The sequence below is a fragment of the Panthera pardus genome, unplaced genomic scaffold, assembly GCF_024362965.1.
Source record: "Panthera pardus isolate Hobbes unplaced genomic scaffold, ASM2436296v1 HiC_scaffold_11, whole genome shotgun sequence".
Classification (NCBI taxonomy): domain Eukaryota; kingdom Metazoa; phylum Chordata; class Mammalia; order Carnivora; family Felidae; genus Panthera; species Panthera pardus.
The window spans coordinates 105,922,116-105,944,336 of record NW_026526666.1 but is presented as its reverse complement, the minus strand read 5'-3'; the positions used below and the strand labels follow the sequence as shown (position 1 = coordinate 105,944,336).

General features: G+C 59.8%; 2 protein-coding genes across 11 annotated transcripts in view; both read right to left on the bottom strand.

Moving 5' to 3' along the window:
- The window catches only part of SLC35E2B (solute carrier family 35 member E2B), an 81,876-nt gene extending 79,131 nt beyond the window's left edge, over positions 1-2,745 (bottom strand). For 4 of the 7 annotated variants that reach the window (XR_008420913.1, XM_019461096.2, XM_019461098.2 and 1 more), the window contains exon 1: positions 1,651-2,741. The gene's annotated coding sequence lies outside the window, so the exon portion shown is untranslated. Of the gene's footprint in view, positions 1-1,000 lie in introns of all 7 variants that reach the window. The other 3 variants (XM_019461104.2, XM_019461095.2, XM_019461099.2) reach the window with 3 other exon arrangements.
- A 5,353-nt stretch (positions 2,746-8,098) lies between these two features.
- The window catches only part of NADK (NAD kinase), a 31,567-nt gene continuing 17,444 nt past the window's right edge, over positions 8,099-22,221 (bottom strand). For 3 of the 4 annotated variants that reach the window (XM_019461107.2, XM_019461109.2, XM_019461108.2), the window contains 11 exons: positions 20,818-21,036; positions 19,244-19,327; positions 14,338-14,467; positions 13,472-13,580; positions 13,227-13,312; positions 12,330-12,432; positions 11,836-11,990; positions 11,512-11,611; positions 11,276-11,433; positions 10,485-10,567; positions 8,099-10,110 (listed from right to left, as the gene is read on the bottom strand). In XM_019461107.2, coding sequence (XP_019316652.2) covers positions 9,894-10,110; positions 10,485-10,567; positions 11,276-11,433; positions 11,512-11,611; positions 11,836-11,990; positions 12,330-12,432; positions 13,227-13,312; positions 13,472-13,580; positions 14,338-14,467; positions 19,244-19,327; positions 20,818-21,036 — 1,444 coding nt within the window. In that variant the 3' untranslated portion in view covers positions 8,099-9,893. Of the gene's footprint in view, positions 10,111-10,484; positions 10,568-11,275; positions 11,434-11,511; positions 11,612-11,835; positions 11,991-12,329; positions 12,433-13,226; positions 13,313-13,471; positions 13,581-14,337; positions 14,468-16,250; positions 17,488-19,243; positions 19,328-20,817; positions 21,037-22,221 lie in introns of those variants that run through there. The other variant, XM_019461110.2, reaches the window with a different exon arrangement.

Here is a 22,221-nt window from a genome sequence, read left to right as displayed (position 1 = left end):
TAGATAAAATGTACTGAAAGTCTGCCAGTTTTTACACAGTATAATTCAAAAATTCCATCTCTGGGAATCTATCCTGAAGAAACAATTGAACAAAGGTCTTGTTGGCCCTCTGTACATAGAGGATAGACGTGGTTTTAAAATAACTTTGTTTTTAAGACCGAGACACAGGACGCTATCCAAGTGTCCAATCCAACAAGGAATATATCGGGGCGCCTGGGGGGCTCAGTCGGTTGAGCGTCCAACTTCGGCTCAGGTCACGATCTCAAGGTCTGACTTCGAGCCCCGCGTTGGGCTCAGTGCTGACATCTCGGAGCCTGGAGCCTGCTTTGGATTCTGTGTCTCCCTCGCTCTCTGCCCCTCCCTCGTTCGTGCTCAGTCTCTCTGTCAAAATGCCAGGTTACCAACTGTGGTCAACTCAGGCGGAGTTCCACATTCATCAATATTTTGGGTTTTGTTTGGTTTCTCTTCATTTTCTAATTTATGCTCACAGTGGATTTCTTTAATCTAAAAACCTTTCTATTTTCCTTTTCATACTATTTAACACGGTTTCATTCTGCTTTAAAATGTTACTTGCAAGTTCAAATACTTTTGGTAAAATACATTCTACTCCATTAAAAAAAAAGACTTTTAAAAAGCCACCAAACAAAGAATCCATCTCTAGACAGGTTTTTTGTGTTTTTTCTTTTTCTTCTCCCCCTTTCACAGCCTCGGTGAGCACGGGGTCAAAGGCCCAAGCAGGAGTACAGCACGGGAGTCACCTGGACAAGGCCCAGCGAAACCAGGGAAAGATGTCAACCGATGACTGGAGGGAAGGAAACCCTGAGCCTGAACTTCCCACCCCAATTAACAAACTAACAGTCCGATAAAACCAGCACTTGGCAGGAGGCCAGCCTTTATCCTTGACAGTTTTCTAAAATCCTAGGCAGAAGAAACATCAAGTGCAATAAAATACGTGGGCGACCGTGCCTTTAGGCCCCGGGACAGACGAGGCGTCTTTTACCTGGGTTCGCTCCGGGGCCGTGTCCGCCCCCCGGGGGCATAAAACTCGAGAAGCCCGGGAACCGTGACACGCTCCCCCCCCATCGGCCCCCGCAGAGAGGACGCGCGGCCGCGGGTGCGTCCCGCGCCTTCGGGTGTGCGAGGCGGGATTTAGGAGTGGGAGGGCGACTCCGGGAGCCGCAGGCTCGTGGGAAAGGGCGGGCCCGGCGAGGTGGAGAACAAGGGCCGGTGCTACCGGCCCAAAGGCGAGGGGTCTCTCGGAGCGGGGACGTGAGCGGCACGGCGAGCGCGAAGGCCCCGGGGTGGGCCGGGGCCTCTCGGAGGAGAGGGACTGGGAACAGGCCAGAGGGGCGGGCTCGGGTCCCGACAGCAACAGGCGACCATCGGAGGCAACCTTTACCGTTTGTTTTATTCAGCGTTTTCCGCGTAAACTGGCCACCCACCCCTAGACAAAGCCCCGAGGCATCGAGGACGCCCCCCGCCCCCGACGTGAGCCCGGAAGCTAGAGGGCCGGGGGAGCCTTCCAGGCGCGAGCGCGCCCGAGCCTCTGCTCTCCGGCGGGAAAACGGCCCCTATTCCGGGGCGCATAACGGGACGCCGCGCTGCGGGACCGGGGGGCCCCTTCCCCCACGCCGCGGTCTCTCCACCCACCGGTCGCAGCGGGGCCGCGGGAAGACAGCCAGCGCGGGGTCTCCGTGCACAGCCGGGGGTGGGAGAGCGCCGAGCATCGGCGACCGCGCGGGCCGCTCGCAGCCGTGGACAGGGCGCCCACCCCACTACGTGGGCCGCCCGACTTCGGGGAGCGCCGAGGGGGCGAGGTCTCCGGGCAGGGCGGGTGGGGGGCGCGGCGCCTTCTCGACACCGGGCGACCCCGCCTCACATCGGGGCCTTAAGGGCGCGCGGCGTTTAAAGTGGGCCGCGGACCGCGCGTCGGAGAGGGCGGCCTCCGGGGAAACGACCGGGGCCGCCTGCTGCTGGCCGGGGCGCGCCCGGCACGGGGCCTGGTGGCCGCGGAGGGTGGGCTCCCACGGCCCGAGGGCTCGGCGTGAGGCTGGGGTGTAGGAGAGGCCGCATCGCGGAAGGAAGGCCCGCGCAGAGCCTTCCGTCCCGTGTGGAGCGGAGGCCGGGCGGGCAGCGCCTCACCGTGGGGCGGCCATTGTCCCTCCGCCCCGCTCTACGCGGCCGCCGGGCCGGGGGCGGGCCGCGCCTCGGACGGAGGTGCCCGCAACCGGCCGGAAGCGACGCGCCGGAAGCGACGCTCCCAGAGCCGACAGCGGCCCCTGTGGCGGCGCGACCCGCGCTCCTCGAGGTCCCGGGCCCCAGGGCTTCCCGGCCGCCGAGTCGGAACTGGAAACGCAGTCGCGCTGCTTGGCGACGGGGACCTTCGACCATTGTTTTAGTCCGGACCCTACCATCGCGGCCCGGGCGGAGGGGGGCCCAGGCGGGAGGGGGTGTGACTGGCGACGGCATCTCCCGCCCACTGTCCTAGTCCGGACCGTACCACCGCGGCCCAGGTTGGGGGAGGTGTATCGAGCGTCAGCGTTCCCCGCCCATTGTTCCGGTTCGGACCGTAGGACTGCGGCTCAGGTTGGGGGGAGGGGGCGGTTATGTTGGGCGTCAGCGCTCCCCGCCCACTGCCTTAGTCTGGACTGTACCACCGCGGCCTTGGGAGCGGGGTATGTTAGGCGTCGTCGTTTCCCCCCCGCCATTATTCTGGTCGGACCGTACCACCGCGGCCCAAGTGTGGAGGGGTGTGTGTGCCTCGGTGCCCTCCTCCTCCTCCTCCTCCTCCTCCTCCTCCTCTTCCTCCTCCTCCCCCCCCCCCCCCCACCTCTTTGTTCTGGTCCGGACCCTAGGATCGCGGCCCAGGTTGCGGGGGGACGGAAATGTTGGACTTCCGCGTCCTTCGCCCCTTGTCCCGGTCCGAATCGTACCATCGCGGCCCAAGCGTGGAGGAGTGAATGTTGGGCGTCGGCGTCTTCCCCCCACCTTTTTGTTCTGGTCTGGACCGTACCACCGGGGCCCGGGTGGCGGGGGGAAATGTTGGACGTCGGCGCCCCTCGCCCATTGTCCTGGTCCGGACCGTACCACTGCGGCCCAGGTCTGGGGGGGGTGTTGGGCGTCGGCGTACCCCCCCACCCCGTTTGTTCTAGTCTGGACCGTACCACCGAGGCCCAGGTTGGGGATGTGCCGTGAAGTCCCGGTAGTCTGTGGAGGCCCTGGCCTTTGAGTTCCCCTCGCGGCTGCTGATCAGGTTTTGATTTGGAGGGACAGCAGTTGCAGTCCAAGCTGGCCAACTTTAGAAGAGGAAGACGAAGGGAGCGTACTGGCTGGTGGAACTAGCAGCCCGGAGGCCTCTGGCGCAGCTGGGTCCTGAGGCCAGGAGCGGAAGTGCTGGGCTACACCTGGAGGGCTGCACCTGTACCTGCCCACATAATTTACATAATTTTCAGGAGCGAGGTTATGGCCAATGGGCTCTCCTTCCTGATGTTAGGTTTCATATCTTTTCTGTATGTATGTATTTATAGAGCGAGCACAGCGAGGGAGGGGCAGAGAGAGAGAGAGAGAGAGAGAGAGAGAGAGAGAGAAAATCCCAAGCAGGATCCCAACGTGGGCTCCTGATCTGAGCTGAAACCAAGAATCAGATGTTTAACCAACTGAAACACCCCGGAGCTCTCACTGACTTACTTTTCTTTATCATGCTTTAAAATTAGCGTCCAGGGGCGCCTGGGTGGCGCAGTCGGTTAAGCGTCCGACTTCAGCCAGGTCACGATCTCGCGGTCTGTGAGTTCGAGCCCCGCGTCAGGCTCTGGGCTGATGGCTTGGAGCCTGGAGCCTGTTTCCGATTCTGTGTCTCCCTCTCTCTCTGCCCCTCCCCCGTTCATGCTCTGTCTCTCTCTGTCCCCAAAATAAATAAAAAACGTTGAAAAAAAATTTTTTTTTTTAAATTAGCGTCTGGGTGGCTCAGTCACGTAAGCATCCGGCTCATGACTTCGCTCAGGTCGTGATCTCATCGTTCGTGAGTTCAAGCCCCACATTGGGCTCCACGCTGACAGGATGGAGCCTGCTTGGGATTCTCTCCCCTCTCTGCCCCTCCCCTGCTCATGCTCTCTCTCTAAATAAATAAATTAATTTAAAAAATAATTTATTTTTAATTTTTTTTAAATATTTATTTTTGAGAGAGAGCGCGAGCAGGGGAAGGGCAGAGAGAGAGAGAAGGAGGGAGACACAGAATCTGAAGCAGGCTCCATCCAGGCTCTGAGCTGTCAGCACACAGCCCGTCACAGGGCTTGAACTCACGAAGCATGAGATCATGACCTGAACCGAAGTCAGACACTTAACTGAGTGAGCCACCCAGGCACCCCTAGAAAATTACCCTTTAAACATCTTGCAAATCCTGAAGGAGGAGAGAGTTGTCAGAAAGGGGTCCTAGAGTCAGAAGACACCCCCGCCCCCCAGCTTTGTGGAGGGAGGCAGGGCTTGGGCGGAGCACCTGATGCCCCAGCTTGAGCTTTGTAGGCAGGTTTCAGGGGAGCCCCAACTTCAGTCCTTTTGTTGGTCAGGCCCCTCCCTTGTGAAAACTGTGTCCTGATTCACATCTTCACTGGGATCTACACTGCAAATCAGCAGAGGCATTATTTAAATGGCCTTATTTGAAACTGTGCAGAGTATGAAGAATCCTGGCCGGTCTGTAGTCTTTCTCCCAAAATTCTGCTTCCTGGAATCCAGTTAAAGGAAGAAGTTGTTGTGATATCTGTCGTGAATGACCCAATGACATGGCCCGGTGGTAAAATTGCTCATGCGACCTTAATAGGCAGCAGTGTTTCCTTTGGCTATTTAGAGACAAGCTGTTGACGGGACAAAGAGAAAGGGACAGGATACCAACTCTGGGGTGTGTCCATGCAGGAAGGCTTCCTCAGGCGGTGGCTGGAGGCCTGGACGGCACTGCTCAGTGGCCGACTGGAAGCCCAGGAGGGAGGGGAAGGTCCCCAGAGTCACATGACATCATTTCAAAACCGTTTCCCCAGATGAAACCTAAGACAGATTTTGCTGTAACAATTTTGAGTTTTTATAAATTTGCTTTTGAAGTTATTTGGCTACAAATGACTCACTGACCCCTAAACCCCAGGACCACTGGCAGTCATCCAGCATCTCAGGGTTTTGTGCAAAGAAAAACCTACTCTGTGAACTTTGTTCAGAAGGATGGGGTGACGAAGACAGCGCCATGGTATGTTCTGAGGTAGGCACGTAAGCGAGCAGGAATTTCACTTCTGCTTTCTTTGTGTATTTGTCACCTCTGGGCCAGGCCCTTGGCCAGCCCTGGCCAGCCCTGGCCGCTCCCAGCCCCACTCGGCCCGCCCTGCAGACTTGCCCAGGAAAAGCTCGGCCTGCGGGCGCTGTTCACTAGTCTGAGGGAGAAAATACACTCATTTTAGAATTATTTTGGGGGGCACCTGGGTGGCTCAGTCAGTTAAGTGTCCGACTTAGGCCCAGGTCATGATCTTGCGGTTCATGGGTTCAAGCCCCGCGTCGGTCTCTGTACTGACAGTTCGGAGCCTGGACCCCGCTTCAGATTCTGTCTCCCTCTCCTCTCTCCCTGCCCCTCCCCTGCAGTCTTTCTGTCTCTCAAAAGTAAATAAACATTAAAAAAAATTTATAAATAAATACAGGGTGATTTTCTAGAAAGCGGGAAGGCACGCGTCCACAGCAAGCTCTGCTGCACCACTTTCCTGGGTCCTTCCCAGATGGCTGGGCTTCTCTGTGTGCACCTCCTGGCTTCCCAGCCCTCCCTGCTCCCACCAGGCTTCGTCTGGGTCTGGGCTCCGGTCTGATGGCCCCACCTGTAGGCCCAGAGGAGCCCTATTCCCAGGCGACAGTGAGGACAGCAGAGAAGTGCAGGCAGGGACCCAGGATCCCGAAAAGCCCACAGAATAGGGCCTGGGTCACATTCACTGGGGGGAAAAGGGCTGGGGACCCCTGTCCTGTGCCGCCAGGTCCCCTGCCGAGGTTGCCAGGAAGCACCGACCGGCAGCTGGTTGGGAAAAACCACCTGTCCCCAAACCAGGGATGTGAGCCCTCCTTGGGAGCCCTTGGCCCTTCCCCACGCCCCACGGTGCGACCCCTGTCCTGGGCTCGCTCCGCCTCATCCCCTACCTTGGCCTCGTCCTGGCGGGGGCACCTGCAGCCTCTGTCCCTGGGGTTCAGCCTCTGGGATCCGTGGGGTTAAAGGTCATGGAAGCAAGACCACAGGGTTTGGGAGCAGCTCCCTTGCTCCGTCAGGCCAGTGTCTGGGGAGAAGTGCTGGTGAGCAGGGCCCGGCCACGCTTGGCCTCGCTGCGCTCTCGGGGAGCCATGGGCTGAGGTCAAACCGGCCTTCGTCTTCCATGCTCCTGGGGAGGGAAGCCAGCCTCGACTGGAGGCCTCCACGGGAGGCACGTTCGCCAAAGAGCCTGCGCAGCGTCCCTCTCTTTCCCCCCACCCCCCACCCCATCCTCAACCCACCTCCGCTCTTCCCACCAAATCCTCAGTTTCCATGATTCTGAAAACCACCCAAGCTCTGGCCTGGATCTTTCTGAAGGAGAATGTGCCAGAAGTGGCTGCTCTCCTCCATGTGGTGACTGTGCATTTCCCGCCTCCTCTCACGTCCCCGTCACCCCCCCCACCCATCCTCTGTGCTCCTCCAGCTGGTCCCCCCGACCGGGTCCCCGTCACCCCCAGGCAGACTAGCCGGTTCCTGGTACCCGGTGGCTCTTGGGTGGGGGAACCGCTGCTCTTTGGGACAGCACTGCTGTGACGTGGCCTGTGGCCTGGCCTGGGAGGGAGGGGAGGCCAGCCGGGTGGGGCACTCAGCGGAGGCCAGGGCAGGGTCTGAACTCGTGCTCCTCCGAAGCAGCCAGCAAAGGGCAGGTGTCCAAGGCTACAGCCCCGAAGACTGGACCCTTGGGGTGGCCTGAGACCGGAGCCCACAGAAGTGGCCCACAGCCCGGTCAGGAGGTGTCCTGGGGTACCTGGCCTGTGGCCTCTGTGCCCCCCACCCCCCTCTCCCCAAAGCAGGAAGGTCCAAGGCTCACAGGTCAACAGCCATTATTGAAACGTGCGGCCTCGTGGGCAGAACCGGTGCCCACCAGTGAGCCAGTGAGCCAGCCCTTCCGGCCAGCTGGTTCTGGCCCTCACCCTCCAAGTGGGCCCTCTGCCAGCCGAGGAGACAAGGCCCCGCCTGGGCTCCACACACACTGCTGGCTCGAATCCCGAGAGCCTGGGCCTCAGAAAGCCCCGGATGCCGGGGTTGAGTTCCAGCAGCTGTCCCGCCCTGCTGCCCATGACACCTGTGCAAACTTGACCACAGGTGCCCTTTTCCAGGCAGAGGCCAACCCAGGGGCAGCGGGCACCCGAGGAGTAAGGTGATGCGCCCCCACGCGTGTGCCAGGAGAGCAGCAGGCGGTCACGGCTCAGGCCAGGCCAGGCCAAGACCACACAGGGCCCAGGAGGCCGATGCTCCAGGGCTGGCCTGGGAGGAAGGAGAGTTCAGCTGCCCACTCCGGGCCTCTGGCCTCTGCAGGTGGCTGGGGACGCCCAGCACGCGGTCTGTCCGTGTCCTTGCGGTCTGTCCGCGTCCTCGTGCACACCTGCAGGCACTTTGGCTCCTGGCGAAGTTTTGCCGCCTCCCCACCCCCCCCCCCCCCCCCCAAAGCCTGGTCAAGACCGCATGGAACCGGTCAAGAGGACAGGGGAGGAGGGAGGTGAGCATGCCCCAGGGCCTGGCCCGGCCCCCCCGACCCCAACAGGCCCAGACTGAGCTGTGATGAGGACGTCACAGCCTCTGGGGCTCCTGGGTCCAGCCCTCTGATTTCCCCAGGAGCCAGTCCTCGCTGTGGGCTCCGCCCCGCAGGGCTTGGACCGCCCTCTGAGCTCCAGGCCCGTTGGGGGCCATGTGGGGTGGGATTCAAGGTGGAGGCTGCCTGGGTGGGACCCTGCCCCTCCCATGCTCGCCACAGGGTTCTCAGGGGGTCGGCGGGCTCCAGAAGCCCTGGGCTGGGGCTACCCCCCTAGTGTCTGTGCACTGGTTACAAAGAACCAAATACCAGTTGTAACTCGATCCAACTTTTTAAACAAGTCTGTTTATTGAAAGAATCTGAAAATAGTAATAAGGCTTTCGACAACATTTAACAAATTTTCAAGATATTAACAATATGAAACATTAAGAATTACTTCAAAAAATCCCAAGTTTTCTAAATCACTCCAAATCATGCTCCTTTCAGACTTGCTTTTTTTTTTTTTTTTTTTTGTCTAAATGAACGACCTGAATTCCGAACGCCACTCTCTTTTGGACCTAAAGCCAAGTTTTGGTTCGGCCCCCTCTCTGCCCCAGGGAGGCCGGGTGGCGGGCCTCTGGCGGTGCCCCGTGCCCGTGGGCAGGTGGCGGTGAGGGCCCACCTCCCTTTCGAGCCCCACGCCGACTGCCAAGCTCCACAGACGCTGAACCACGGACGCGGCAGACGCGGGCACCCAGGCTGCACAGCCCGCCGCGCGGAGACCCCCGGCCGAAGGTGGTGGCACCCAGGGCCCCGGAGCCTTTCTAGCAGCTCCAGAATGAGGCCTGTGACCCTCCAGGAGAGCAAGGCCCAGCCCCGTCCCTTCCGTTCTTGCCACCTTAACAGGTTAACGATGTAGCTCAAAGAGAAATCAGTCACTCTGAAACAGACGCCCGACTGGAGGACATCTGTCAGGCAACAACCAGCAGGGGCCGGAGCCACGCGCACACGCCCCGCGCGGCCTGAGGGGCCACTGGAATGCTGGCAGTTTCCTCGCAAGCCCAAGACGCCCAGGGAGAAGCGAGAGCAGAAAGGACACAAAACGTCCCAGCACCGCCTTCCTCGCTGACCGGTGGCTTCCCGAGGGAGAAGCACCCTTCGCTCCTGGACCGTCACCTCTACGGCGACGATGCTGAACACAGTGGTCCCAGCACACGGCGTCACACAGAACGCGTGCAAACATCGGAACAAGGCTCCATTTCCCAACAGTACAAATCCCCTTCCCTCTTAAATCTTCAGAGTGTACAATAAAATCTGTACATAGCAGTTCAGAAAGTTTAAAATCATCTCTACAAAGTAGACACAGGATTTAAAATATCTTCCAGGGTGCAGAGGACGCCGTCCCGGCTTCGTGAGGAATGTGTGTGGGCCTGACCCCCTACCAGGCGTCCTCCGGGCCGGTGGGGCCACAGCGCTGGCACCTGTCACCCCACAGCAGGGAGGAGAGGAGGGCTGGGGGGCCACGGCGGGGAGGCCCAGACGAGGCGCAAGAGGGAGAGGGGACCCTCCGCTCGTCAGCCGATCAAACCAAACCGCTCTCTGCAGAAGCGTCCCCTCCGAGTCCTTTCGGCGAAAAAGGTGCAAGGTTTAAGGGGGAAATCGTGGTAGCTTAAAGTGAGATTTTTGGCTACGAGACATTTATTTTCGACATGGAAAGACAGATCAATCCGTTCTGATCCCCTCTGAATTTCAATAGACTGATTTAAGCACAAGTTTCCTGACAAGAAATTACAGAAAGCACATCCAGCCGGGTGTCCCTGCCCCAGGACCCAGGCTCCGACCCACAACACGGGTAAGCATGGTGTCCGCTTCAGAGTCCCCCGCCGTCACTCACTTTTCTTGTTTAGAAATGCAAAAAAGAAGTCAGATTTAAAATGTTAAAAACAGCCGATCCGGTCGACGAAAGGCAGATCCCGGCTCTTCCTCTGGCTACAGGCCAAAGCGCCGTGACCCGTGACGCCTGCGCGCGGGGCGCACAGCACACGTGCTCAGGCCAGCCCGCCCCCGGAGGGCGAGGGGAAGGAGGCAGCAGAACAGCTTTGGGACTGTGGGGTCCCAGGTGTGGACAGCAGGAGCTCGGGCCTAGCCCTCGTCCCCCTCGTCCCCCTCGTCCCCCTCGTCCCCCTCGTCCTCCTCGTCCTCCTCGTCCTCCTCCTCTTCCTCCTCCTCCTCCTCGAAGTACGCCTGCTTCTTCCGCACGTTCCAGTGCAGACACTGTGCCAGGCTCTCAAACCAGTCGCTCACGGGGTCTCGGACGCAGATGGAGGGAAGCGGGTAGCAAGAGGTAGTGATGCTGATGCTGAGGCAGGGGGGCAACGCAGCGCACACAGGTGAGCCCCCGGCACCAGGCCGGGACCCCTCCCCAAGGGCCATGTCCACCCCAGCCCGGCCGGGGACCGTTTCTGTGCTGCTCACGCTACTTGCTTCACAGCCCGGGGCCGGTCTCACCTTCTAGACAGCTACGGGCCGGGGGCTCAGCGGAGCACCAGGGCGGGCCGGGGGGAGGGACCGTGGGTCTGTCGCCCGCGTACAGCAGAACGTGGGGCCACATGCTGCGCGTGCGACCAGCTGCCCGACAGGCGCCGGTCCGCATCCCCTCCCCGGTGACGGAGCTCTGCCTACGGGGCCTGTACCTCCCGGGCCCGCCCTGCCCCGGCCCCACGGCGCACACACCTGTCTCCGTGGCGGATCTCCTGTCTCTTCCGTCCATCGAAGGACACCCACGCAGTGTTCCTGGCTTCCGGTGACAGCATGATCTGAAGGAAGGGGTCAAGCGGGACAGGTAGGTGTGGGCTCATGAGTGCAGCTGAGCGCCTCGACCCCCACCCCGGGAGGGCAGCACCGGTCGGGAGGAACCACGGAGGCGTCCACAGCACCCACACTATGCCAAGGCGGTCCCAGGCCCTGAAGGGATTAGCGTTATGTCTCGCCGACACCAGCCCTGGGAAACAGGACCGGCGGTGGTGAGGCCCAGCCGCTGCCCATCCGCCCAGGGTTAGGGACACTGGCCAGGGGTCTGGGTCCAGTCCTCTCTGTGACCTGCAGACATGGCCCTGTGCACCAGGGCTCACGGCCGGGGCTCTCGGCCGGGGCACACCGGCCTAGGGCGGACCGAAGGAGGGAGCGTGAGGCAGGCAGGCAGACAGCGGAGACGGGGGAGCAGCAGCGGGTGCCATGTGCACGCCAGGCCCAAGGCCCCCAGTCCTCGCTCGGCGTCCCTCACCCTGCCCCCACCCAGTAGGGACTGTCTCTGCCCCTTAAGGGCCCACAGCCCGGCTCTCAGGGCTGCCCCTGCCAACCGGACAGACAAGGATGAGAGTGAGGCCCCCTCCCGCATCCAGCAAGGGAGGAAGGGCCCACGGCCCAGTATGTGCCGGGGTCCCAGCCGGGGGCGCGGGGGGTGGTCAGCATCGCAGGTCCCAGACGAGAGCTCAAGCCAGAAAGGGTGGAGGGTGGACTCTGACCTTCAGCTCGACCCCCGCGGGGACCACGATGGGCCGGAATGACAGCGAGTGGGGGCAGATGGGCGTGATCATGATGGCCGGCACGTTGGGGTGGATCATGGAGGCCCCGGCGGCGGCCGCATACGCCGTGCTGCCCGTCGGGGTGGAGACGATCACCCCTGGTGGACAGGCCGCAGGGTCACTCTCCGTGGGCTCCTGCCCACCCCCACCCCGCGGGACCCCGGGCGCCCACCTACCGTCACCCTGTACCGTGGTGATGAGATGCCCGTCCAGGTAGACATCCACATTGGACAGGTATGAGGAGGGGCCTCTGTCGATCACCACCTCGTTCAGGACCTGGGGGGACGAGGCCACCGCACACTGGGAGGGGCCGGCAGGGCTGCCCCGGGTGGTCTGCCCAACAGGCACCCGCACTGTTCCCGGACTCTCTGGAAGGCCCTGAGGTCAGGCCCCTCCCACCCCTCACCCCACTCCGGAGTCCTCCCACCTTGTGCCTTTCCCCGCGGCCACGTGACAGGCAGGGCAAGGCCTGGGGTCCGCGAGAGCACGTGCCCACACACCTGGTACTGCATGGCCTGCTTCCCAGCCTCCGCGGCCAGGTCCGCGGCCAGCACTCCGTTCTCGCTGACTCCGTTGGGGACGGCCATCTTCTTCCCTCTGAGTTCCTTCACGACCCTGACCTTCAGCCGGCTCCGAAGAATGACAGCCGCGTTGCCTGGGGGCCAGCAGGGATGGGGTGGCGACACCCACAGGAGGCAGAGGCACCCCTGCTTGACCGGGGGCCGCCCGCCTTCTCCCAGCTCCAGAGCAACACGTCTGTGCCTTCTGTGAAAGTCACTTCGCTGCTACCAACCAGCACACACGTACCTTCACGCGTGGCCTCAACTTCTCAACGTTAGGCAGAAATGTCTGAACCATGCAAAACTTTTAAATCTCTGAATCCCGAAACACTTACGAAGTGTTGTTCTGTATGTCGTTGAAAAACCCAAACACCAAGTGAGAAGACAATCCCATATTCAGAACTGCTTGAGGGTTCCAGAACATTCCCACTTACCCTGTATCACCTGAGTAACTTGGGACTGAAAGTTCTCAAAGTTGAAGGGGGTCAGGAAGCCCAGGGAACCCAGGTGGAACGCCATGACGGGAGGCACGCTGCCCTGTGAGCCAACGAGGCAGGTCGGTCAGATGGCCGATCCACTCAGAAGCCACCCGACTCGACCCCGGCACCGACGGACCCGCCCCTGACCGTCTCCGGGAGGGGACAGGCACACGAGTGCATGGTCGGTGCCGACTCGAGTGACCACACGGGAGGTCAGCAGGCGGTCCGGGAGGCCGGGGGGGGGGGGGGCGGTGGCGTAGAGAGCCGACGAGAAACAAAGGCGACAGGACCGACCTGCCTGCTGGCCACGGAGGGCAGGGGGAGGTGCTGAGGGCAGCACGCAGGACCCTAGGGGTGCCCGCATGCCTCACCTAACACACCCCAGCCGGGGCCCTCCGGGGCCTGCCTTGCGGAGAGGGAAGGTGGGCTCCCGGGCAGACCCCCACCTCTGTCGTGGCCCTGTCACCTTGGCCACGAGGCACCGGCTCTGCTTTGTGGGCGCCACGCGCCTGAGGAGCCGCAGCAGCCCCCCTTCCTCTGGCCACTCCCTCTGCCCAGCCCGGGCTTGTATGCCCACCTCTCCCACGGACCCCATGCCCCCGACGGAGGACGGGGATGCCGGGCCTATGTGGCCGGAGACCTGGACGGAGCAGAGGCGTCATTTGCCATGACTTGCAAACCTGCTCTTCGGCCAAATAACCCAACTCATAAATGTATCCGGTCTGCGTCAGAGCAAGAGCACCAAAACTCCTCGCCCCGTGGTATGAAGCCACAGGTACAAGGGATGGAAACCCTCACTGGGGAAGCGCCTCCTCACGCAACACCGAGACTGGAACCACCTGGAAACCTCACCTGGAAGAGGGAGGAGGCATAAAGCAGGGTCCCGTCCCCTCCCAGGCATATGATGAAATCGATCTGATTGGAAATGTCATCATAATCTAGAAAACAGAACAACAAACACGAGAAAAGGAGTCACAGTAGGCCTCGAGGCCCCACAGGGCGCTGCTGCCCATGATGGGGCAGGACACTAGAAGCTTCCGCCAGGTCCAGGGCAATGATGCCAATGAGCTGCGTGACAGAGCCGAGGACAAACTCACCTTCTCTGAAGGTGCAGAATTTCTTCTTCACTGGTCCAAAGTTGTCATCGCTCACTATGGCAGGGTCTTCTAGAACTTTCTTCTCCACATACACAATCATGTTGTTCTCCTGGAAGGGAGACAAGCACGTCAGCTCGGCCAGCAAGAGCCAGTTCAGGTCACGCTGCTCTCGCATAAAGCCTCCTTTTAAGTCTTAGCATCTTATTTTTTAAAAATATATTTATTTAGGGGATCCTGGGTGGCTCAGTCGGTTAAGCGTCTGACTTCAGCTCAGGTCAGGATCTCACAGTCCGTGGGTTCAGGCCCCGCATCAGGCGCTGTGCTGACGGCTCGGAGCCTGGAGCCTGCTTCGGATTCTGTGTCTCCCTCTCTCTCTGCACCCCCCTGCTCATGCTCTCTCTCAAAAGTGAATAAACATTAAAAAATTTTTAAAATCATACCTCTTTATAAAAAAAATAATAAAAATAAAGTTATTTATTGAAATTCAAGTTAATTAACAAACAGTGTAGTAGGTTTCAGGAGTAGGCCTTAGCATTTTATGATGAAGGGAGAAAATGATGCCTTAGTCCTGGCCAGAGATTGCTTCCGACCTGTTCATCCAGATTTCCCTCTCTCTGGAGGCTCTGTGACACCCGCCTATGGAAGTCACTTCCCTGAAACTGGCCTCCTGACTTGGCCAGCCCTGGGATCAGAGAGCCAGAACCTGGGCAGGAGGCCAGCTCCCCCCCTCCATCTACGGCCCCAGTGAGCACGGAGCCTTGGCAAGCATGTTCCCCAATCTCCAGAGTGGAATCCAGCCAACGTGAATGAAGCGGGGGTGCAGAGGGGAGTCCTGGGGTCGCCACCCCCCAACCTGGCTCACTCGCCTCCATCAGGTACACACAGAGCTCCTTGAAGGGCTGCAGCAGGCTGGCGTCCCGGATCTTCTTGATGACAAGAACACTCTTTGGGGACTTGTTCCACGTCAACCGCTGGCTGGCAGGGTCCTGGATGTGCCTGTGAGGGGAGAGGAGCGTCTGCACAGGCGCACTGCGTCCGAGGACACAGGTCTTCTCGGAACCCGGGCCGAGTGCTGGAAGCCGCCTGCTCACGCCGCTCAGCCGGGGGCCTGTGTGGCCAGTACGGGCCTGACCCCCTGGAATGCTCGCAGGCTGCCCTCCTTCTAGCTGCCCGTCCCACTGCCCGCCCCCCCCCCCCCCGGGCCCTTGCTGCCCGCTGCACCCACGACTCGCCTGTGCAGCCCTGGACCTCACGTGCGCCTGCTCTAACGATACTCACGGACTGATGGCTCCTCTGGAGCAGACGTCACCCACGGACGCTCGAGAGGAGACCCAACCAGAGCTGCTCTTTGCTCCGTACCCTCCCTGCATCGAGGACAGCAGGCTTCCCACAAACACTCTCACCAGCCGACTGGGGACTCTGTCCCCAGGGACCACTGAAAAGCCCCCCCCCCCCCCCCACCGCCCCAGGACACAGGCTTCCTGCGGACTTGTATGGGAGGGATATGGCCCCGTAGCTACACCATGGCATGAACGACTCAGGTGACCCTTAACTTTTACACTTAAAACTCACACTGTTAAAAACTGCGTGGCAGGGGCCCCTGGGGGGCTCAGTCGGTTGGGCGTCCAACTCTTGATTTCGGCTCAGGTTGTGATCTGCCGGTTTCATGGGTTTGAGCCCCGAGTCAGGCTCCATGCTGACAGTGCGGAGCCGGCTTGGGATTCTCTCCCCCCTGCCCCACGTCTCTCTGATCCTTCTCTACTTTCTCTCTCTATCAAAAATAAATTAAAAAGGTGGGTGGCAGGATCATAGGGCAAACTACTCAGTGTGACCCCAGTAGTGACCACACATCATCACACCTTTGTCCAAATCACAGAGCACAGCAGCGAGTGACCCTTTGTAGACCAGGGAGACCACGCCATGTCCCCGTCCTTCGTCCGTGGCCACAGACGGCCCCTCGGAGGGGAGGGTGATGGGGGGGGGCACGTGGGAATCTCTGCAGCCGCACCTCAGTTTTCTGTGAACTGAAAACTGCCCAAATAATAGGGTCTGATTCTTTTTTCCTTTTGGGAGAGAGAAATGTATGAGCTGGGGAGAGGGGCAGAAAGAGGGGGGTGAGGGAGAGACAGAGAGAGAGAAGCAGGCTCCACACTCAGCACAGAGCCCAACAGGGGACTCGATCCCACGACCCTGGGATCATGACCTGAGCCGAAATCAAGAGTCGGATGCTCAACCGACGGAGCCCCCCAGGAACCCCAGGGTCTAATTTTTTACACAGCTCTCGAGCACCCTGCCCTCTCGGGTTCCCAGAGCTCTGACTCGGTCACGGCCGGTACAGGGGACGTGGGGAGGCCGTGCACACCGTGGTGCATGGGTGGGGGGTCTGCGTTGAGGGCACAGCGTCCCACGGGAGGTAGACCCCCTCCAGCTGGGACTCCGGCTCCTGGTAAAGCCTCGGCGAACACCCATCCCCACCCGCCTGGAACCGGCTGGGACTCATGTGGCAAAGGAGCTGCAGGGAGCAGAGCGCCCACAGGCCGGCCACGACCCTCAGCCGGGTGGCAAAGTCCTCAAAGCCGCACTGCATGTCGGCAGAAAGACTTCCCTTTCCTACCAAGTCCCCAACTTAGACACCTGCTCCAAGTCGTGCCTCGAGGGGCAGCGGCTTCCCTTGAACATTTCAGAGCCCCACAAATAACCTCCAAAACCGCGACCCAGACCAGCAGTATGGGAGGTGTGGCATCCGATCCCGTCCGGTTCCCGACGGACCGTCACTCACCCTCTCCAGGCGTCTCTGCAAAGGGAGGGGTCGCTCATAACATCCTCTATGAGCTTCATCGCCCGCCCAGGTCACACGCATGGCTCACGAGCAGGACGCCGCTGCTTTGTGCATAGCATTTCGGTCACACCGGCCCCCAAAACTCTCCACTGCACATCCGCACTATCAACTTAATTTCTGCAACCTCGGCCCTGAAAGCCCAACGGTCCGAGAGTGACTTCTGAGAGGCTGTATAAAACAACTAAGGCCAAAAAGCTCCCTCAAGTTAAAAATCAAACAAATCTTATTTAATCTCTTCACCGTTCACACAATCCTCTTGGCCAATCGTGTATCTGAAACAAAAAGTCGTTGGGATCACTTTCAACGGCAAAGCTGGACCTGAGGGGCCCTGCTCCCCACTAAGCTGGCTGGTAGTGCTCGGCCGCCCTCAGAGGTCGGGACGTGCTCCGTCCAGCGCCCCGGGTGCAGTGGCACGTCCCAGCCACACAGGAATCCGAGCTGGGCCGTGGAACCGGCTCGGCCCCGTGGGAGGAGCTGTCAGGCCTCGGTCAGGTGGAGGGGGGTGCGCTCCCCCAACACGGTCACCGTTTGGCTGCGGGCCCTAGGAGAAGCAAGGGCGGCTCGCATACCGCTGCCCAGGTCAAAGCCCCTCACCGCTGACTCAGGTGGGCACGGCCCACGGCCCCTCTGGCCCTCAGACTCGGCTGTGCCCAGCCGAAGCCACCACAGTGCGTCCTGGGCGCCAACCGTGACTCAGCTTCCTGCTGGGTCACCTGCAAGGTGGGATGCTGACCCTTCCCCAGCACACAGGCCGTGGGTGTCAGATGGGAGTCAAGGACACCTGACCGATCTGAGCCACTGCCTAGTAAGCCAAAGGCAATCAGTTGTTGGCAATTCCACACGTTTCAACATAAGAGAAGACGCACACACGTTCACGGTGAAATTTTAGACAATAAAACAGGAAGTAAAATTTCTTTGTAATCAAGCCCTCTGCGCTATCTTGTTTTCACACATTAGGAAAGATGTTAGGTTAGGACACGCGGAGACCCGCCCCAGCCAGGTTCCACGCCAGAGAGGGGCAGGTACAAGGTGGAGAAAAGGAGCCCTGTCCCCCAGAAGTGGCCGTCCCACCAGACTGTGCTGAGCACACGGGCTAGAAAGGGCCGAGAAGGCTGCTCACTCCTCAAACCCAACCTGCAGCCCCAGGGGCACTTCTGGGGTATCTGCCCCTCTGCCTGGAGTCCCCCACTGAACCACCCATCTGACCTGCCTGAGGCCCACAAGGCCCACACACACCTCCCTCTGTGGGGGGGGACTGTGGCTCAGCTGGAGTAAATGACAGCTAATCAAGGCTGCACGGTGAGAGGCCGCTCGTGGTGGCACTTAGGCCGAACTGAGTGACAAGGCGAGAGAACAGTTCTTCCAAGACCAGGAAGTGCAGGGAGGGGCCCTCAGGCAGCTGGTGAAAGGCCAAGGCGGGGCCAGGCTGGGCAGAGCACACAGGAAGGCCTGGGGAATGGGAGAGGCGGGGCTGGGGCAGCAGCAGGCAGCTGGGGCTCTGGGTTTGGGGGCGCCTGGGTGGGCCCACTGCCCACGGGGCTGCGGCACGGAGTGGGCTGCGGGGTGCCAGAGGGGCCGCAGCAGATGGGCAGAGGTCTGCGTCCTGAGCCTGGCTGCAGACAGCACCTGGATGGAGCAGAGACACTGAGGCCTCACTCCAGCGCCCAGGCTTGGCCCCCAGAGTCGGTAAGAGGCAGGGCCGCCACATCACTGGGTTTCATGGGTCACAAGATGTCCCAGTTTGCACAGCAATTCCCTGGGCAGCCTGGAGGTGGCAGTATAGGTGCCGTCCTGGTCCCCTGTGCTGAACCAGTTCAGAAGGGCTGTGACCTGAAACCTGGGGTCCCCACTGCTGGGGCTGTGTCACAGACAGCAAAGACCCCCAGATCAGCCAGTCGTGGAAGCACACCTGGGCCCACGGGCCTCACCCCTGTGTAAAATGTGGGATCCCCACAGCTCGCCCTGAAGGAGGGGGTCCCGTTGGGGGTTCCTCAAGAGGCCTGTACTGCAGGGAGGCTGGGAAGCTCGTCACAAGGTGCAAGGCACAAGGGTCAGGGTGGGATGGAATTCTGACTGCTTAACAGAAAGCACTAACATCACTAAGTGTATGTTTTTCACGAGGTATGAACCAGACCCAGACCATCTCACAGAGCCCCCGACAAAACTCTCGCCCCTCTGGAACCCCCCAAGTACTAGATGGGAGAAGCTGGAGACTCACCGAGAGTCCAGACAAATAACCTCGATTGCTTAGTTTTTACAGTGTCTCATCTGGGCACCTCGTGGCCACCGCAGAGGCACCGGGAGTCCTGGCCACACGCCCCCACCCAGAGCGCCAGGAACAGCCGCACCCGTATGGTGGGGTGTCTCTCAAAAGCGAACACAGGCTTTTGAAAAATCCAACTGATGCCTCTGTATTTTAAAAATAATTAGGGGTGCCTGGGCGGCTCAGTTGGTTGAGCGTCTGACTCGATTTCGGCTCCAGTCTGAGTCGCGCTCCGTGTCGGGCTCCGTGTCGGGCGTGGAGCCTACTGAAGATTCTCTCTCTCCCTCTGCCCCTCCCCCACTCACACGTGCACTGTCTCTCTCTCAAAAAAAAAAGGATAATTCAAGGAGAAGCATGTCTGACCCAGCCAGTGTAGCGTGTGAAATATACCGGATTCCTCCCAGACTTTGTACTACAGAGAACAAACCAGTAACCCTGAAGATCACAGTCGAAGCCCACCCGGCCTGCGGTGCCTGAGAAGCAGAGCCTGGCCGGACCCCCGTCTGCTGTCTGCAGGGCAGTGGGGCCCCTCGTCCGTCGGAGCCGGTGGAGATGCCCCGTGGCTCCTGCTGACTCATCAAGTCGACCTCTCACTCCCCGTGTCAGGACACCCCACGGCACGGCGATCCCGCGACAGCACGGGCTCCCAAGGAGCAACCCCAGCACTCACATGATGGTCTGGGGGTTCTGCAGTACGCAGGCCTTTGGTCCAAACGTGGTCACCGGGCACGGCCCGTGCAGAGAGCGTGTCCTCCTGTGTGGAGAGGGGACACGGCAGGTGAGCAGACCTAGGTACAGATATCAGACCCTCGGAAAGATGTGCGCTCCATCCCTTGCCCGGCGTCCACGCGACGGACCCTGGTGGTGCGCGGTGCTGCCTCTGAGCCTCGCACAACTCTCTGCGCGGCATCAGCAATCAGGGATGCCTGGGGCGCACCCGGAGCGCTCCTTAGGAAAAGGACCCCAAACCAGCGCAGGTGCCCGGGCCCCACCCCAGAAAAAGGGAAGGCGACCTCCGGGGACAGGTCTGGAAATCTGAACTGGAGCAGTCTCTCTCACCGAGTCTGTCTGAGGACCAGTCCTCGGGTCCATACCTGGGAATCGAGACCTGAGAGGCCCTCCCTGAGTTATCTCGATTAAAATGATCTGGATTAACAATCTAGATTAAAACTCGAGGGAGTGAGGAGGACACCCCCATGGTGACAGCGCATGGAGTGGGCTATGAGAACCTCGGGGAAACACAGGTCACGGTGGGTCTTACTCAGCGAGTGTTTAAGTTCGCTGCTCAAGAACCGGGATGACTGGGCACATTCCTCTCTCCTTCCTCCGCCAATACCCACAGGCAGAGGCTACCCTTGACCTCTGTCACCATGCCAGGGTCTGCGGTCTCTGAACGAGAAAGGGTGTGGACTGAACCCCACAAAACCAACAACCAAAAGCAGTCCTGCCGGGAACACGAAATCCCTGCGCTGCGTGCGGTGGCCGGGAAGCAGACCGACGGAAAACTCAGGCCAAGGCCAAGGCCAAGGCCAAGGCCACGGTGCTGTGGCCGCCTCTCCCACGCGTGCGGGTTACAGCTGTCCACACAGAAGACCGTACCAGCACTGTGCACCATCCAAGAGAAGGGTGCTTCGGGTTCGTCCCCCTCTCCTGAGAGACCTACCCGCTTTTTACCAAAATCTCCCCTGGCGTTTGATAGATGTGACCCTTGCTTGCTTCTACCTGAAACTCACCGCACTTATTGTTCCAGAAGCCAGGGCGACACCCACAGGCGCATCGCAATGCCGCCCGGCAGGCCGCTCCACGCGAAGCTCTGAGTGCTGTGACCTGAGCGCTCTGTGCGACGACACGCACGGCAGGCTCGCGGGGGGAGGGCACGCCGGGCCAGTGCTCGCCTGACACCCCGCGGCCACGCTCAGCCCTCCACCAGCCCTGCCACAGTGTGGGGCCTGCTGACGCCTTGGGGCAGTGCCCACACCCCCAAACACCCAGAGTTAGCGCAGGCACTGGCTGTTAAGGCAGAAAAGGACAGTCACGCTGTGCTGGTGCCATCTGGGGAGCCGCGCCAGGTGGGCGTCCGTCCCCTGCTCTTGGGACCCAGCCCCACCCCCCCTGCCGCCCACACGTACCAGTCAGCATCCACCGCCCCATCCGCATCCATCCACTCCTGAAAAGAGCCTCGGTCACGGCTTTAGGAAGTCAGAGTGTGCAGGTGAGGACGGGGGCCGGAGGGGGCCTTCGTACCTGAACTCTTTGGTGCTCGCCAGGGCGGGCGAGGCCGACAGGCTGCGGGACTTGGCCCGCCCCCGGGTGGGATGGCCGGGCCCCCAGGCCTCGTCCCCATGGCATGCGGAGCAGCGGTAAGAGGCCGAGTCTGTGCCAGGCGCCTTGCTCACGCTGACTTTCTCTTGTTCCGTTTCCATGGTGGGTAAATGAGGCCTTGGATCAGAAGAACACTGATGCCTTGATAAAACAAAGAAAGTAAGTAAACACATAGGCACAAAACAACATATACACACACGCATGCACCCATTATGCATGCATAATGCCAAATGGCTCGAGTCCTATTTGCCAAAGGACTTGAGATAGTCTCTTTCTATCCCATTCTACCCTAAAGATATCTAAGAATTCAGGAACTTGCCTGTGGTTTTTAGTGAATGTAAAGGTCAAAGAACAAGAAAGAACTACCTGCTGGGGCCGTGCCAGGTTTCTCCCACAGACAAGGAGAAGGGCCAACTGGGAGGAGAGGTCCCAGGCAGGGGAGAAGGCGCGTTACCGAGCGAGAAACCAGTAACTGAGGGTGTCCAGTGTTACACGCCCCTCAGTGTGGGACAGGTACATGGACACACTCAGGGAGCCCAGTGAGAAAGACACACACTGGGCCCTGGGCCCCGCGAACAAGCCTCAATTTTCAATCCAGCACCAATAAAACATTTGTCAAAACTGACCTATTTTAGTTTTTTTTAATAGCTTTTTTAAACGTTTATTATTTTTAAGAGACAGAATGCGAGCAAGGGGAGAGACAGAGAGAGAGAGAGGGAGAGAGAGAACCACAAGCAGGCCCACAAAGTGTGAGATCATGACCTGAGCCCAAGTCAGACGCTTAACTGACTGAGCCCCCCAGGCACCCCTGACCTATTTTAGTCTTTTTGTTTTTTAATTTTTTTTTTAACGTTTATTTATTTTTGAGACAGAGAGAGACAGAGCATGAACGGGGAAGGGTCAGAGAGAGAGGGAGACACAGAATCCGAAGCAGGTTCCAGGCTCCGAGATGTCAGCACAGAGCCCGACGCGGGGCTCGAACTCACGGACCGCGAGATCGTGACCTGAGCCGAAGTCGGATGCTCAACCGACCGAGCCACCCAGGCGTCCCCTGACCTATTTTAGTCTTAAAGAAAACTCAATTTCCAAACTCTAGTGAAGGTAGAGAAGCTTATCTTCCGACAACAGTACAATAAAATCAGGAAAAGACAAAAAAGTAGGAACAAAGGAAACAATCCTGCAACACTCGGGAACGTGTGAGTTTCCTCCTAGCCAACTCAGGGTTCAAAACGAACATCAAGCCAACATCGCAACATATTGCAACGACAAGAATAATGTAAACACGAGCCAAAGTCTAGGCTGCTCCAGTGAGCTGTGCTTAAGTGT